Source organism: Sinocyclocheilus grahami, unplaced genomic scaffold (genome assembly GCF_001515645.1).
Source record: "Sinocyclocheilus grahami isolate Dianchi unplaced genomic scaffold, SAMN03320097.WGS_v1.1 scaffold344.1, whole genome shotgun sequence".
Classification (NCBI taxonomy): domain Eukaryota; kingdom Metazoa; phylum Chordata; class Actinopteri; order Cypriniformes; family Cyprinidae; genus Sinocyclocheilus; species Sinocyclocheilus grahami.
This window is the reverse complement of record NW_015505523.1, coordinates 1,927,621-1,944,895: the sequence shown is the minus strand read 5'-3', so window position 1 is coordinate 1,944,895 and position 17,275 is coordinate 1,927,621. Positions and strand designations below refer to the sequence as shown.

The following is a 17,275-nucleotide window of genomic DNA, read 5'->3' as shown; positions in this document are numbered from 1 at the left end:
GGTCACAAACACAGGCAGGGTCGAAACACCAGCGAACAGGAATTGCACGGGCAAAACACAAGAGCTGTCCAGTAAACAGGCGTGGGTCAATAATATCCAACAGGGCAAGGCAAATAGAGATAATCCAGGTACACAGCAATAATCCAGTCAGGGGCAAACAGAGTCCAAACGGCAAGACGAAGGGGGTAATCCGAAATACACAGGCGAGAATCAAAACAGGCAAGGCAAGACTATGAATAAACAGGGAATGATAGAGCAGGCTCCATAAAGTAGCTATCAACTAAACAGTGAAAAACGCTAAATAATACTCTGCGACTTGAGCAGGATCTGGGTGGATGTTATATAGTGTGTGTAATAGCTTTTAGGTGAGCGTGTGATTGGTTACAGCTGTGTGCAATCAGTGCAATGGATGATAGGAAATGTAGTCCAGGGTATAGTGTAACAGTCTGTGTAGTGTGAGAGTCCATGTAGTGAGCGGGTGACTTCTGCTGGTGAGTGAACGGAAGTTCATAGACCGGATTCGTGACACTTAGTGCTTTATTGTCAAATGTGTATAAACAAGAAATAAACAAGAAATGAACATGCAAAACAATAGAAATTTAATGATTAAATTATATATATTTTTAATACTCCCACACACCACCCCCAGCACTACCAAATCTGCTCCTGGCGCCTCCATCTGCAGAACTTCTGTAGAAATGTTTACATTTAATTTATTTGTTTAGTTGATTTTTTGTACTGGCCACATAATTTGTTTCCATCTACGAATGTGTTCTCGTACTGTAATGAGTAATGCCATGTCCCTCTGAAATTAAAAGAATACTGTGCATTGTTAAGTCAATTTATTATCAAAGCATTTGTCAGTAATACAGTTAAAATGGGGAAATTATGTGAATGATTGCATTGCAGGCTGATTTAAGGTGTGCCCCTAAATTTTCTGCTTGTGCTCCTAAAAAATTTCAATCAGGGGCTACAGTGCTCCTAGTAAAAATAGTTAGTCTGGCTAGTAGACTAACTATTTTTAATAATGAGTCTTTTTATGCGTGTCTGAAATCTCTAATCTGGTTTTCTCTTCAACAGATCCCCCTCTGTCTATAACACACTGCAGAAAGAGCGTGGAGACTCCGTAAGTAATGTATTTTAAGAACTTCCCCCTTCTCCCCTCGCACCTCAGTTTATTCAGACAGAGAGTGGAATGTGCTTCATAAATCAAGGCATCCGACAAGCACGCCCTCTCGTTTAAAGATCCTATTAGAAGAGCCATTAATTACTGCTCAGTGATAGGCCTGTGATGTAGTGTGTTCATGGACTGGACGGTCTAAGTTAATTTCATCAAAGAGCAGTTTTTCATTAGTCTGAATTTCTAAATAGTTCTCTCTTGTGTTTGCCTTGATTTGCACTTTAGATCTATGGTTCTCAGCCTTTTAGACTCCAAGGTCCCCTATTTTCCACAGCAATATTTAGCTATTGCTGCTATTTAGCTATATTTAGTTATTGAGGGGGTGAATTAAAATAATAAATATCTTGATTATAATGCTTGTTTTGTCTTATTTTAAATCATTTTAAGTCATCTTGAAGCCCCTTTGGAAGTTGGCCCTGGCCACATGGTAGAGATTTGCTGCTTTACAATAGATGTTATTGTGCATTACTGTACTGGCTTATTCAAATCTTAGACACTAATCTAATTCACTATATTCATGTTTTGTGTTAATTAGCAAAGTATATTTTTGAAAATGACCAACTAAATGTAATATAAGCTTCACGTTTTTGGCAGTTTAAAGACTTCAAATACTCAATTTAAAGACATGTTTTCTATTTGCACATTTAGCAAGAACACTGTCAGAAAAAAGCAGTATACAACAGCGTATTAGTAGTGTAAGTAAGGTGCGAAAGTGTACCTTTGAGGGTACTTCCCTAAGCAGAATTTAGTTTTTTGTTTTTTTCACAAATTATCTTATTTTGTATGTTTACTAGAAACACCACTGGCCCATTTTGCCATATGAAGTTTATTATCATTAACTAACTACTTCAAAATGTTGGACATGTTGTAAAGGGATTGCACCTATCTATCTATCTATCTATCTATCTATCTATCTATCTCTCTCTCTCTGTCTGTTTGTCTGTCTGTCTGTCTGTCTATCTGTCTGTCCGTCTGTCCGTCTGTCCGTCCATCTGTCTATCTATCTATCATCGTTTTGCCACTTTTATTAATTACCAAATGAGAGGTGACAGAAAAAAACAACCTGAGCTGAATTCAAAACTGCATCTTTATTGGTGCATTACAGCATTTATTAACAGTGTTGGGGGTAACATAAGTACTTTTTAAAGTAACTAGTAAAGTAATGCATTACTTTTTCATTTAGAAGGAAATATCTGAGTTACTTTTTCAAATAAGTAATGCCAGTTACTTTGTTTCCCATGTATTGACTGACAGCTCTCCTGTCCCCATGTTGAGAGAAATCGGGAGTAAGTGCAGAGGAGTTGTGTGTGCTGTGTGAACATGATGTTACTGTAGTTCTAGACTAAATATAAACACATTTACTCATCTCATCTGCACAAAAACAGATTCAGTATTCCTCAAAATGTATAAAAACAGTTAAAAGCAAACTCCGAATATTATACAAACCGGCAATAATTAAATATTTTAAATAAGACAAATATCATTTATGTATTTAATCCCATTTTATTAACCAGTGTCTTTGCTACTGACTTTCGATGATCCAATTCAACCTTACCAAGCAAAAATAACACATTTGTGTTTCATTTTTGTTATTTTGGAATAGTGTTGAACTTTCTTCTCCTGCGTCATATTCTTCATGCAATTTGTTTGAGCTGCGCCCTCTACTGTACAGACATGAATTTACATTTCCTTCAGCCTGAGGCATATTCTTTTCACTTTTGGTGTGAAAGGGCTTTTATATTTGTAAAATAACTTTTTATATTAAAACCAAACAAGCATACCCTGCCCAGATTTAAAAAGTAACTCAAAGTAACGTATCGCATTACTTTCCATTAATAAGTAACGTAATTAGTTACTATTTTAGGGAGTAACGCAATATTGTAATGCATTACTTTTAAAAGTAACTTTCCCCAACACTGTTTATTAATGGCATTTGAAGTTTATTCCTATTTTTCTGTAACTGATCTTGTGTTTTATGGCTGTTAATTAGCTATTTAAGTTATTGTAGGGAAAAAAATGCTGTTCATGTATTCCTGCTTGATGAATTGATTGTGGTTTTGGCCTCATGGTCAATGGTTTTGATGACACTTACTACCCTAGCAAAGAAAGTACTGTAGGATTAGGGTCAGGTTCATCCTGATAGTAATTGGTTTCTGCACAGACACTGATTTAAAGTGACCTGCTGCTTTTGAGTTCCCATGGCAACAATCCCACACTGAAAAGAGTGTAAAACATGCTTGTACAGTACAAGTACTGTAAATGATATGCAACATTTGTGATTTAAAGTGCAGTTGTGTTAAAAGTGTTTTTTAATCATTTTGTTTGCTATAATCCAAACACACAGAATAACAATTTATTGTGAAGATGAATATTAATCACACATGGAGTTTATATAATAATGGAGTCTCTGTAGTTCACCCAAAATTTGTTCTTGTGTGTCTCAAAACTGGTAGATACTGTATGTACAATTTTTCACTGAATATTAACTTAAAACTGCTTATAAGCACATGAATATTTAAAGCATTGAGGCTTTTATTTGTTGTTTATTTCCCTCCTGAACATTATAAGCAGTAAGCAGTATTTCATAACTTACCATTAAAAGCAGTGATAATCGCCTTTCAGAATTACTAGCGCAACAAGTAGCTTAACCCAATGTCAAAACCGTTTTTTAAAAAGATGATAATCCAGAGTTAATGTTGTATAAAAAGCCCAGATGACAGAATTTTTTTTGTTTTTTGGGGGTGAACGGTAATGAGTTTTGGTGATAACCACAATATCTGTGGATTCTCTACCATGGTAAATGTGCATGCTGTGTTGTCTCTGCTTCAAAGAATGCCTGTTACAATGCTCTCGTATTTTTATTTTGCATTTACCATGGTACCCTAACACACTACTGAAGAACAGGGAGGGTATAATACTTTATTTCTCCGGTATACCACTGCAACAATCTCGGCTTGTCTTAACTTACATTTTACACTAACTGTGTTGTTTGTCTTTCTTCCCAGTGCTAATAACAGTGGACATCGGTGACTAGGATTTCCATATTTATACATTCAATAGTATTTATTCATATTATTTCTTCATAATCTAATATTTAAAGTATTATCCTATCACAGTATCGCATACTGCTTTGATGAATCAAGAAGAAGCCAATTTACTTGCATCCTTTGATGTCCTCTAATGCTTCAGAAACACAAACGATGAGATTTAAGTGACTAGTGAGCATGTAACAGTGCTTCTCTATAATAATACATTTAGACTAGTGATGTCTCAGATATTACATTTATAGTACTTGATCCTCCTACATGCATCTTTCAGTAATCTAAAGCTAAGTGGGTTAACTCTGGTATGATGTCAGTCATAAACTGCATAGTCGCGACATTTAAAAACATGCTGCTATTGCATTTCACCTTACTTCATGATATGCTGGGATATGGTATCTCTTTGTGGTAGTGCTGTAGTATTGAATATTATAGTTTAGATTATAGTTGAATTGAATATTTTAGCTAGTAGCTTTTATCTGCAGTATTGTTAATTTATTGTTATGGCATTCATTTTTCACAAAATATACTTTGAGTTATTGTACTTCTTTTACATAGGCTTGTGCTTTGCAAAATTATACAGTGGAGGCAAAAGTTTGATGTCACTAAAAATCTGGTATTCATTGTCGAGAGAGAGAGAGAGAGAGAGAGAGAGAGAGAGAGAGAGAGAGAGAGAGAGAGAGAGAGAGAGAGAGTGAGAAAATGACAAAATTATACAGTGGAGGCAAAAGTTTGATGTCACTAAAAATCTGGTATTCATTGTCGAGAGAGAGAGAGAGAGAGAGAGAGAGAGAGAGAGAGAGAGAGAGAAGTTTGGGGATTTTGAACATATAAAATGAAGAAATGTTAATAATGTCAAATGAATGAGAAATGCTTAACATTCTGTACTATTTCAATAAATAAGCAAATTTGTGTAGTAATCAGCATTGTTTCCACTGAAGCACAAAATGGTCTTTGGAGCATCAAATCATGCTGGCAAACAAACTCCTCAAGATTGTGTAAAACTTGATGATGCATTTTGAGTCCAGTTGTTATTAACAACTTTCAAAAAAAAAAAGTTTTTATTTAATTTTCATAATAAAAAAATAATAATAATCAAAATTGGAAATATAATTATTTAAAAAATGCAGACCCAAAGCATTTAGTCTCAGATCTTTGCACTCCACTGTATATCAGCTGCTTTTGTCAGGAATCTCAAATAAACCACTGAATGTCTACTGGTATTATCAAAACAAGGATGCTGCATGGATCCAAGCTGGCCTTGACATCCCTGCATGCATAGGCCCTAAAATGAGTGAAAGATGATAAACTGTGTCATTTAATAAATGAACAATCCAGTGCCCTCGATCATTATCATTTCTTATGTCCTCAAGCTTTCCCTTCCTCTTTCCTTCACTTCTATCTTTCCATGTCACTGTTTTTTTATTCTCCTACTATGTTGTTTGTATGGAAAGCAGCCTCATTAATTGCCAACATGACCCCTCCCCTCCCCATCCTTCCCATCTCTATTGTGTTTCCTGCCGCAGGAGTCCTCTTACCCCTCTACCTGGCATAGAACCCTACTGGGAAGGCCAGGAAAGGAGCAGCTACAGGCCTCCGCCCTCCAGTCCTCTGTGAGTGCCTGCACCTTGTTCAGCAGTGTGCACTGCCTTATGTCGCATGCGTCCCATGTGCGCTGCTGGGCACGGTTGTTTTGGCAGGCTGTGAACCCATGCGCTTTACACACAGGAGACCCAAAGCTTAAGACTTTTTTTCTTGCCTTTTGGCATCCTGCCGACTCACACATTTACACTTAGGACCGTGAAATTAAAGGTGCTTTCTGGGTTATTTTCAACGTAATTTCTGTTTTAGTGCGTGTGAATGTTTGTATAAAGAAACATTTACATTAATACACTTATAATGGAAGCAGGAAAGTGTGCCAGAGGGTTTCACAATAGAAATGTAAAGCTTGTATTATTTTTAAACACCTACAAGAGTGTAAGTAAATGTATTTTTGTTTGAAGTTATCATCTTTATTGGCAATTGTTCTCATGGTGGAGCAACTGGTTATGTATTACAAAAATAATTCTTCTGATTGGTTAACTGATATAGAAGTATAGGGATAGTTACATGAAAAAAACTGTATCATCGCACTGCTCTGTCTGTTTCTCTCTCTCTCTCTCTCTCTCTCTCTCTCTCTCTAAAAATATGTGAACCCATTAGAATTGGTTGGGTTTTTGCATACAATGGCAAACATAAAAACATTAAGCTAACAACACACACACTAATTGTTGCTGTCAATACTTGTGACTGATGAAGATCAGATGACATTCTATGACCAATTAATGCAGAAAACCAACTAATTCCAAAGATTTCACATACTTTTTCTGACCACTGTATTATATCCAACTTTGATCACCCAATGTTAAATTCTAATGTGTGTGTGTGTGTGTGTGTGTGTGTATACATACACACACATATATATCATGGCTTCAGTTTTGTAATAATATTAAAATATTTTACTTGCTGTAGTCTACATAATGCATTGCATGTGAACTTTTGTGCTTCCACACATTTACAGTAGTTTAAATAACATTAGACCCATTAAGCCCACAGGCTGCCAAGGGGTGGCTTGCACTCTCTTTCATGTGTCTTAACCACCCCCATAATGTTCGTTTCAGATTTCTCCCTCCCAAGCACCTGAACTGCCTGTATGTCACCAACACACCCTTGCACACCAGAGGTTAACGTGCAGCAGCTAGTGTTCCTGCATTCAGATTGCTTTTTGTTGTTATTTATTGTTTTGTTAGTGTATTTATATTATATAAATGGTAAACATTGCACAATCCTGGTATAGTATTAAGCTTATGCACTTTGTGTTGTTATTTGCAATTACTTTTACAGTGAATAGTAACAGTAGATTGAGCTTTTAATGAGATATTCTGTGCCAAAAACTGTATTAACTGTGGTATTACTGTACATTGCCAGACAATCATTCTTAAATGCTCAACTTGATTAGTCCAGGAAGTTTTGGAATTTTGTGACGTAAAAAGCATCACCATGTTTGTATGAATTTTCCATGTGCCGTAGAATCTGAATTGAGTCTCAGTTTGAAGACTGTATTACAAAGTTCTAGGAGAAATTAGCATGGAAGGCCAGGTAAAGCCAGAAAAGGTTTATTTTGCTGGCCTCTATAAGGTCTGATAGCATCTTCCTATCAGCAGTCCTGAGGTCATTATCTTTCATCACAACATTTAGCAGGACAACAACTTGACATGATCAGCTGATAAGGATAATTACAACCAAAACACGCTGAATCTTTGATGTTTTATCAATGTTTTTATCCAAAACATGTTTACTCTTGCAAAATGAAAGCACAGCCTTGTTGACAAGCGAGCCGATATCCAAGCAAACCTGTCTGTGTGTTTTCATTTTCTTTTCATTCTTTTAACAGACATGTTGTGTATTATGCCTCTAAACATTTGTGAGAACAATTGTGGGAAGTTTCTTTGGTGGCGACTTTCTTTTGGTAAAGAGTGTATTGTGTGTTCCCTTTGCTTGGCTGGGGAAAAGCCTGCTTTATGGTGCACTGTATTGTTGTTTGGAGCAGGCATAACGTCATTGCACCTGAATGGTGGTCATCAGTAGGCAGTTGCCATGGAAACCAAGCTCCGTCACCGCAGCCATTACAAGTGAAAGTACATGGTGTAATGATTCAGCAAAAACAAAGCTTCAGCCATTACATGTATATTTGTTATTGAATAAAGTATTATGGCTATCCAACATTTCCTGATTTTCTCTCTTCTTTTCTGGACTATGCTTGTTATTTCTCGTTGTTTGGTCACATAAATACTCTCAGTTGAATATCTTGGAAAATGTCACCATCTATGATTAATGAGGACAAATTTTTTGGATTTGTGATGTCTGCCATACATACACTCACACACACTAAAACAATGCTGTTAAACTGAATTAGCTGTGACATTCAAACAGTGGTGACTGGAGAGTGTGTTAAGGCCTTTACAAGGATGAGTTATGACAAGATATATCCAGAAAAAAACAGTGAAAATTACAACCAACAATCAAAGTCATTGTAATCATATGTAGTCATCTCTATTAGGTTTCAGGGTGCTAGTTTATAGGGCCTTAAATAATTGAGTAATTATTCTCAAGTCCTGTGTCCTAGATATTTTCAAACTGATTTGAAGATAACTGATGTGTTTTTAATATGTAAAGTAGCATAAAGATGTCAAAAAGATAAACTTGCGAATCTAAATCATAGGTTACATTTAGCTAACGTGATTATGACCTTAAAGTAAACAAACCAATTCAGCAATCATTCTGGTTAATGCTAAAAGAGCATGTTGCACTGAAAGCTTGAGGACAACTGGTTATCTTAAGAAATGTTTCAAATGTATGTCAGAAAAATTCCAAAAAGCAATTCATTGACATATTAACAATGACAGTAATCATTTCAAGTAAATAAGCAAGTTTCAGTTGCTGACATGTATATGCACTGTTGGATTTCATAGCTTACGTCATGCTCACCTTACCTGTCACTTTTGGCGCTTTTCCACTGCATGGTACGGCACGGTACGGTTCACTTTTGGGGGGTTTTCCACTGGATACAGTACCTGGTACCTGGTACTTTTTTAGTACCACCTCGGTTGAGGTTCCAAGTGAACCGTACCGTTACCAAAATGTGACGGGTAAACTCTGCAGATCACGGATTGGCCGGAGAGAATCGTCACTACCTTCGTCACTGAACTTGTGACGCAAACACAACAGAACCGCTAGATATAAATCAGCACAGCCAGCGAAGGATCGAACGCAACTGTTTTGAACGAGCACACCTTTTTTTAACAACCAAAAAGTGGCTGTTTCGAGGAAGTACAGACATTCCTCTTGTTGATAGCAGAGGAGTGGATCCAGCGAGCTTGATGGGGCAACGCGGAATGAAAAAGTTTTTTAGGAGTCGCGACAGTAGAGGCCGCGCAACTATAACGACATGTGAATAATCCCGCCCACTCTAAAGCGATACTAAACTGCAGTGGAAACGCAAACCGAGCCGAGCCGTACCACGCAGTGGAAAAGCGCCATTTGAGAGTTGTGGGTGTAGGATACCTTGAAGTACTTTGGGTGCGAGACTGTCAAAGAGACTTTCACAGTGCGTGTTGGTCTGTTGGTGGTGTATTATAAGTATATTTGAATCATAGGTATCATCAAATGAGAGCATTAAGATGAGTGATAAACAACATCAGATTTATAACCAATTGTCTAAGATGTATTTGTACCTGAAACTACAATGTGCATGATGTAACTCATTATTTATTCTTCTTTCTTTTCTTTCCCGCTTTTATAGATCATCTTCTGGAAAGGTTAGTCCAGAAAGTGTCCGCTCCATAGGACCTCCTTCAGAGTCCTCTGAGGATGGTTTACGAGCTAAGAAGGTTCCTCAAAGTCCTGCCAAGGAGAAGGAGCTGTCTTTATACAAGAAGACCAAGAGAGCAATAATTAGCAAGAAATATAGCGTCTCTAAGCACGAGGCGGAGGCTACTACGCCAATTGAATTGATCAGTCGTGGCCCAGATGGGCGCTTTGTCATGGAACCTATGGATGCGGAAACTCCAGTTAAGGCACGGCGCATCGAGGGCTTCCCCTTCGTGGAGGAGTCTGACCTGTACCCTGAATTTCGACAGTCAGATGAGGAGAATGATGATCCGGGGCCCATGCCGCCTATGATGGCAACCCTCAGACCCCATCAGATCTCGCCCATTTCTTCTAGCCAGGAGTCTTACTTGCAGCCCCCGGCCTACAGTCCCCGCTTCCAGAGGCCCATGAAAGGCATGACTATCATGGAAACCAGTCGACTCCAGGCTACAGGACAGATTCGTGGTGCTCCTCACTTCCGAGCCTTTTCCCATGGCCAGTTCTACAGCTACTTGGGAAGTCCAGGGGAACCTGAGCCTCCGCCTCCCTTCTACATGCCAGACACCAGCCCTCTCAGCTCAGTAATGTCTTCTCCTCCTTACCACCTGGAGGGCCCTTTTGGTCATCCCACCATCCCAGAGGAAATCGGTGAGGGAGAGATTCAGCATTATGCAGTCTCTGGCTACACCCTTCCCTTGGCACACCCCTCCACCTCGCGCTCTCCAGACATCTGGCAGAGACCCGATTTTACCTTTGCCACAATCGAGGGTCCTCACTTTATTTTTCCACCCCCACACCCTTTGCATCTTCACCCAGAACCTCCCCTTCCTCCCCCTCTTGTTCTTCCTCCTAGTGCCCTCCAGCCCTCCACCGTTCAAGTATCTCCATACCCTGGTATCCTGCAGCTGGAGGCCCCAAAGAGCCGCCCAGGCAAGTCTCCCAGCAAGGTCAAGCCTCAGGGCCTTCCAGCCAAGCGTTTACCTATGCAAGAGGCACAGAGTCTAGGGCAGCTAAGACACACAAGCCACGGTATGGGTGTACCGGTATTGCCTTACTCTGACCCGGTGTCTCACATGGTTGGCCCAAGCTCGTTCGGAAGCCTGGATATGCGATGGTACGAGCTTACACCCAGGCTTAGCCCAAGGCAGCCCCGCAGGATGGAACCCAGCATGGTAGTTCTCCAGCCATCCCGCCTCTCACCTTTAACTCAGAGCCCTATTAGCTCTCACGAAGGCTCACCGGAGATTGTAGTGCGCCCCAGGCCCCGCCCCAGTATCATCCAAACCCCGATCCCTCCTGAGATGTCTGAGATCACCCTTCAACCTCCTTCTTCAGCTAGTTTCTCTAGAAGGTCCTCCCCCTCCTCCTCTCCTGCTCAAGGCCAAGGCAGCCGAAGGGCAAGTCCCAGCTACCGATCCCACATGGCATTTGCCACCTCAGCAGCAAGCTATCCGTCACAGTCCCCTTCACCTCCTATAGAAAGCAGCAACATTTTCGGGCAGATGCCAACCCAGAGGAGGACTGAGGAGGAGATCCTTCCATCAGAACCCTCTCCACCCCAGTTATCAGCTTCAGGGTAGGTGCACTAGGCCTGTAGAGTGTGGATTGATCAACCATGTACCATCTGGCCTATGTGTAACATCTATAGGTCTTCTCAGTGCAGAAATAACCACACTTTTGATTTTAGTCTAAAGCTACAGTTTGCTCTCATCGGCAAAACTATGTTTGCTGCTTGCCTTAAGCTGGTTTTAGTAATGTTAGAACTCATGCTTTCATAGAGACACTGCCCCAGATGCCTTGCATTATTCAAAACCATTCAAAGCCATTTTAGCCATCTACATAGACAATTTGTGCTATAGTTTTCTATGCTACTGATTCTGCTTTTCATGTCAGACATCCAATTTCATTCATAAGGTCTGTGAAGCACTTTAAAGCACTTGTCTTAGATCCAAAGCAAGCGACTTTAACCAAATTTGGTTGTGGGGTAACAGATTCCAAGTCAAGATGAATTATTTGCTTCACAGACGTGGTGACAGACCTTTTAGGGCTACGTGTCTGGAGAAGTTCCATTTTAAGTTGATTAAAATGCAATAATGAAGCCCCTAAAAAGCCTGGAATCAGAGGTACACCACCACAGGATCTCAGCCTTTCCATCCACTGTCATGCTTTACCCTGCCTTTCACCCAACAGGAGGAACCCCACATGTGCAATAAAATTGACCAATCCAAGTCCAAATGAAGCCCACCGTTTTGACTAACTCCAGGCTTTTTAGGACGACTCTCAGAGTGTATGATGTGGAGGCTGAGGTTGGTGTGTCTGGCACAACAGGGACAGGGCTCTTCTCCTGTTCCAGTGTAACCTGACCGCATGATTGCCTTTTCCACACTCCCCCCTCTCTCCTGCCTCCTGTCACCCAGGTCACCCCAGGTCTGACTGCCAGGGGGAGGCTTGTTGGGCGAATCGTGTTGCAGGGACTGTCTGCTCTCATCTGTTGCAATGTCGCCATCATCTTAAATAGGGCATTTGGTCATTCTTGATGACTCCTCTAGTCTTACCTGCTTTGTTTTTGATTGATCTCAGCTATCTGGGCAGCGTTGTTGTGACCAGGTCCTCTACACCGCAATAGGTAAGGGTTGGATCCATGTCTGAAAGGGGGGGGGGCAGCAGGTGGGGCTTTTATTCACCTTGTCCTTTAAAGGGGAATACAAGTCTTTGGGTCTTGCTTTCCTTTTGTTATTACCAAGTTTACAGATTTTTTTTTATATATTTATTTTCAGAAAGCCACATATTTTAGTTCTGCAGTCTTGAATCCTATATGCATTCTGGTCTTAGTATGCATATGTACATTTCCCAGTTATTGATTAGGAAACCCAGCACATTTCATTTAATCAACACAACCTCATGCTTGAGATGCAATAAAAATAAAATATATCAAGAACCGAGCTTTAATATTGATTTTATGAGAATCCGCCATTTAGAAAGTCCTCACGGTTTGATTCATGGTAACCTTCCTGGTAAACTTGCTGTTTATAAAATAAATGTGCTGTTAAATGAAGGTTTATATTAAATGTCAACACAAACACTACTTGCAGTGGCTGGGAATTTGAACTTGACCTGGATCAAGCTGACCATTTTTTAGGGATCGTCTCAAGCAGGAGTTGCATGTTATGCTTCCTTTTAGGTAGGTGCTTTTTATTACTTGAAACCAATTCAAGTGATTTAAAAAACATGAGCCTTGTACAAACACCTTGTATGATAAAATGCAACATTTTTTGTATAATCATGATTGATCTAGTGTACACGCAGTGTATGCATAAAACTGCACTTGTTTGGACTGCAGAACACATTTCACAATCATGTGAAGCAAGTTTTCTTCCAAAACAGTTCCTGCACTTCCTTTACAACGGGGAAAGCACTATTGGCACCAGAAAATGCTAATTTTTAAGTTGTTGCTTTCACCCAATGAAGTGCTTTTCCAGAGTATTCCCCTTTAAAGTTCTGTTCCATGTGCAAATTGCCATGCATGCCATTGCTAAATATTGCTCTTCAGTTGAAAAAACAACACATATCTGATTAAATTCTTGTTACATTTGTTGTCCAAGTGCTTTGTTTTATTTTTCATTATGTGACTGTTCCCAAGTAGCCATTTTCCCCTCCCGCCATCTCTCCCCCTGTCAGCATGGTGAAGCCCATTGTAGACAGTATTCATGTCTATGAGCACATTTCTGACAATGCTTTGTCGCTGAGCTGTGATTTTCCCCCTCTACTAATGGCCTTTAATTTCTCTCGGCAGCCTCAGCAGAAGGACGGTCCCTCTATAATGCTATTTCTGTTATTTTATTGTGCCTCATGAGAGCTGTGTGTGAGCGTGTGAGTGTGTGGGGCAGAGTATGTGGGCTGCCGGTTTAAGTGCCTCCATACTGTATTTGGATGGGAAGACTGTACATACAAACTTAAATGTCTGAGAATGGATTGATAAAGTATTATATATATAAATGTTTTCATAAGTAACATTTTAAAGTACCTTACCTTTACAGTTTTATTCTAATATGTATTTAAGTATGCTCATCCATTGTAATTACCCCAATCTATGTCATGATTTCTCAAAATTTCTCTTTAAACAGATACATAATGTTGCCATATTGAGGTATTGTATACATTTTAAAACAAAATTCTTATTTTTCTGTTTAAATGTTGATTTGATCTCTAATTATTGAAAAACCTGCAGTTACAAATGTAATTTTCTGAGGGAAATTTCTGAAAAACTTTAAGTATACCTCTCTTTCCACTCAAATAAATGTTTTGCATCATACTTATCATGCTAAACTGGACCATGCCTGGTTCAGATCATTTGAGTGTAAGAGATTCATGGGTAATCTGAGTTGCCTGTAGGCCTGTACTAGCAACAGTAACTTAAGCAAAGACCATGTGATCACTACTATGACCAGTTTAGCACGCATGGCGAGCCACCGCACTACCCTTCCCCTGTGTGATGGCTTTGCCTCTCTTTGCTTCCTGCACAGAAAACGTCGAGGTGCAACAAGTGGCTCTGCAGGGTCTGAGAGGATAGAAGCACTGAGATATCAACGAGTGAAAAAAGCCAAGAAAGTCGGTGTCAACAATAACAACTCCAAGACCAGACGAAAGATGGGTGAGGAGCAAGTCACAAGCTACTGTAGTTCATATACTATACACCTGTTGTACAAAATATTAAGGTACATTTTTTCATAAACATACTGTAAGCTCTGTTCCAAAACCTAGTGAGTTGTTTTGTTGTATACTACCTTCTGTGAAAGCATGCTAACTGAAATGGAATATCGTGAGTGACTGATTTGGGTCACTTTGGAGCAGCCTTCATGTCAGTAGCATATCTGTGATGCCTTAAAATGCTGTCTATGGAGACATCACTTAGTTTTGATACAGAGCGATAATGTGCATTTTTGTTAAGTCAACATATTTATTATGTGTGAGCATCATGTATTAAGGGAAAAAGTACATTGTCCTCACGAGTTGTTTAAAATATTCAGAGTCAGTTATGCATTTTATGTTTGTAGGGCACTGAGATGTGAGAAGGTGGTGTTGAGAGAGACTCTTCATAACAGTGGTTCTCCACATTGAAGTGCTCTCTGTGCTTCCTTTAACACTATAAATCCCTTTCCTAGAATACACAGTAGCCCCTCACTGCAGAACAAAGATCCAGGGGATGGGGTTGGATCCACATCAAGGGGGTGGAGATGGTAGGTTTAGGGATCAGGGTGTGGAGACAGGTAGGTTTAGGTATATGTAAGGTGGGAGGAGTTGGATCTGGATCCAACCTCGCCCCCTGGATCTTGTGTTCTGCAGTGAGGACCATCTCAGAATACAAGTGGTCAATGGCACTCTACTGATGACGATCTGTGCTGTATACTGCTTTTTAACAAAATTATCCACTTTTATTTACATTTATCCTGACTCATGATAGTTTATGCCATACTTTATGCTCACATTATAACATTTCATTGTCACTTTGGTTTTTCTTTAAATGATCTAAGAATTTAAATAAAGGTTTATTTATTTATTTTTTAATGCAGTGCTTTTCTACTGGTTGTGCTTCAGGACCCAGATTTTACATTGTTATCAAGTACCAGCCCTTAACACAGTAGTAAAATTGTTTCGCTTACAAGATATAAAAGTATAATTAAAATTGATTTCATATTCCTGGCATTCAACAAATGTTTATTGTAAGATAATGTAATGTGATAATGTAAGATGTATTTTCTTAAACCTTTTAATAATTTGATTCATAGTTAGGGTTACTTACACAACCTTTTAACAAGTGACAGATGAATTTGAAACATTTTATATACAGTACCAAACAAAACACACCTTCAGAGTGCACGCATAAGCGACTACACTAACTTAGTGCGCGTACACATTTAGAGTGCGTTCTTTCACTGCATGATTCAGTCTATTAATATGCATTAAAAATGATCACACAATTCAAGATAAGGGGGCAGAAAATTTATATATTTATGTAATTTCATATAGTTAATCAATAACACACGAAGAGTGCCGTTTAAAAAAAAATCAGCATGGTTACAAATGTGATATTGATTTTATACAACAGTTCAATAAACTATAAGTTAATATCAAGAGACTTACATTTTAGACACCATATTGGCTATTTTTACGCTATTTCGCCAACAAAAATCATTCCAAACACAGCCACAGCACTGTTTTGTGTCTCTGAGCAACATGACGGCGTTTCATCCCTGAATGAATCAACCATTTAAATGATTCGGTTCAATCAAAATGACTCCCTTAACAGTGGCTTGCTGCCACCTACTGGCAGTTTTAATTTTACATTTTTAAAGTATCTTTTCATTTTTTAAATAATTTCAAATATCAGTATTCAACATTTCATGTTTAAAATATCAAAAGATTATTTATGCATTTGTAACTGCAGGTTAAAGCATTCCATGTCCCTCTAAGCTGCATTAACGTGTAAATACATCTAAATGCCACTTCATATGCAACTTCTGCAAAGATTAATTTTGTTGATACTGATTTCATTTGTTTAGTAACAGCCTAAATGTATTATTATTATAATTGACTGATTAAATGTAAGAATTTGCACAGTTTTAGAAAAAAATGGCTTTATAAAGGTAAAAAGGCCCATAAAAGGTAAAAATCAATTTAAACAGGAAAAGATTCATTTCTATCGCTGCTGTGAACTGACCACACAGAATATGAAATATATATAAAAAACTTTAGGAGTCAGCTGTCCCCGTTAGTCCTTAGGATATCAACACAATAACACACAGCAAAATATTGTCTAAATATAGTCTAATTATATTTAGTCTATATTTAGTCTATTATATAGTATAATTATATAAAATCGATACAATTCCAGAAAATATTGAGATATTATTTTTGGTCAATATCGCACACCCCTAGTACTGACACAAAATGATTTGCAATGGTCACTTTGTCACGTCCTGTGTAGACAGCCTCAAGCTGTTTTTTTTTGGAAAATGGAAATGAAAATCTTGTGTTACAATGTACACTACCGTTCAAAAGTTTGGAGTCTGTACATTTTTTTCTTTCTTTTTTGGAAGTAATGAATACTTTTATTCAGCAAGGATGTGTTAAATGGATAAAAAGTGATAGTAAAGACTTTTATAGAAAAAATAAAAGACTCTTAAAGACTCTATGAAAGAAAAGATTTTAATTTTAAATAAATGCTGCTCTTTTTAACTTTTTATTCATAATTCATAAAAGAATCCAGAAAAAAGTATCAGTTTCCAAAAAAATTTAAAAATAAAACGTGAAGCAGCACAACTGTTTCCAACACTGATAATAAATCAGCATATCATATTTCTGAAGGATCATGTGACACTGAAGACTGGAGTAATGATGCTGAAAATTCAGCTTTGATCACAGCAATCAATTATATTTTAAAGTATATTAAAACAGAAAACCAATATTAGAAATTGAAATAATATCTCCATATAATGAGCACAAGAGACTCCACTAAAAAACATTAAAAATCGTACTGATCCCAAACTTTTGAACGGCAGTGTGCATATATATATATATATATATATATATATATATATATATATATATATATATATATAAAATTGTAGTTATATATAAATAAAAA

At 38.2% G+C, this 17,275-nt stretch overlaps 1 protein-coding gene across 1 annotated transcript in view; it reads left to right on the top strand.

Annotated features, from left to right (window-relative positions):
* igsf9bb (immunoglobulin superfamily, member 9Bb) overlaps positions 1–17,275 on the top strand; it is a 108,305-nt gene that overhangs the window by 87,943 nt on the left and 3,087 nt on the right. The window contains exons 14-17 of the mRNA XM_016296048.1: positions 1,081–1,126; positions 5,748–5,834; positions 9,563–11,206; positions 14,154–14,281. Coding sequence (XP_016151534.1) covers positions 1,081–1,126; positions 5,748–5,834; positions 9,563–11,206; positions 14,154–14,281 — 1,905 coding nt within the window. The remainder of the gene's footprint in view (positions 1–1,080; positions 1,127–5,747; positions 5,835–9,562; positions 11,207–14,153; positions 14,282–17,275) is intronic.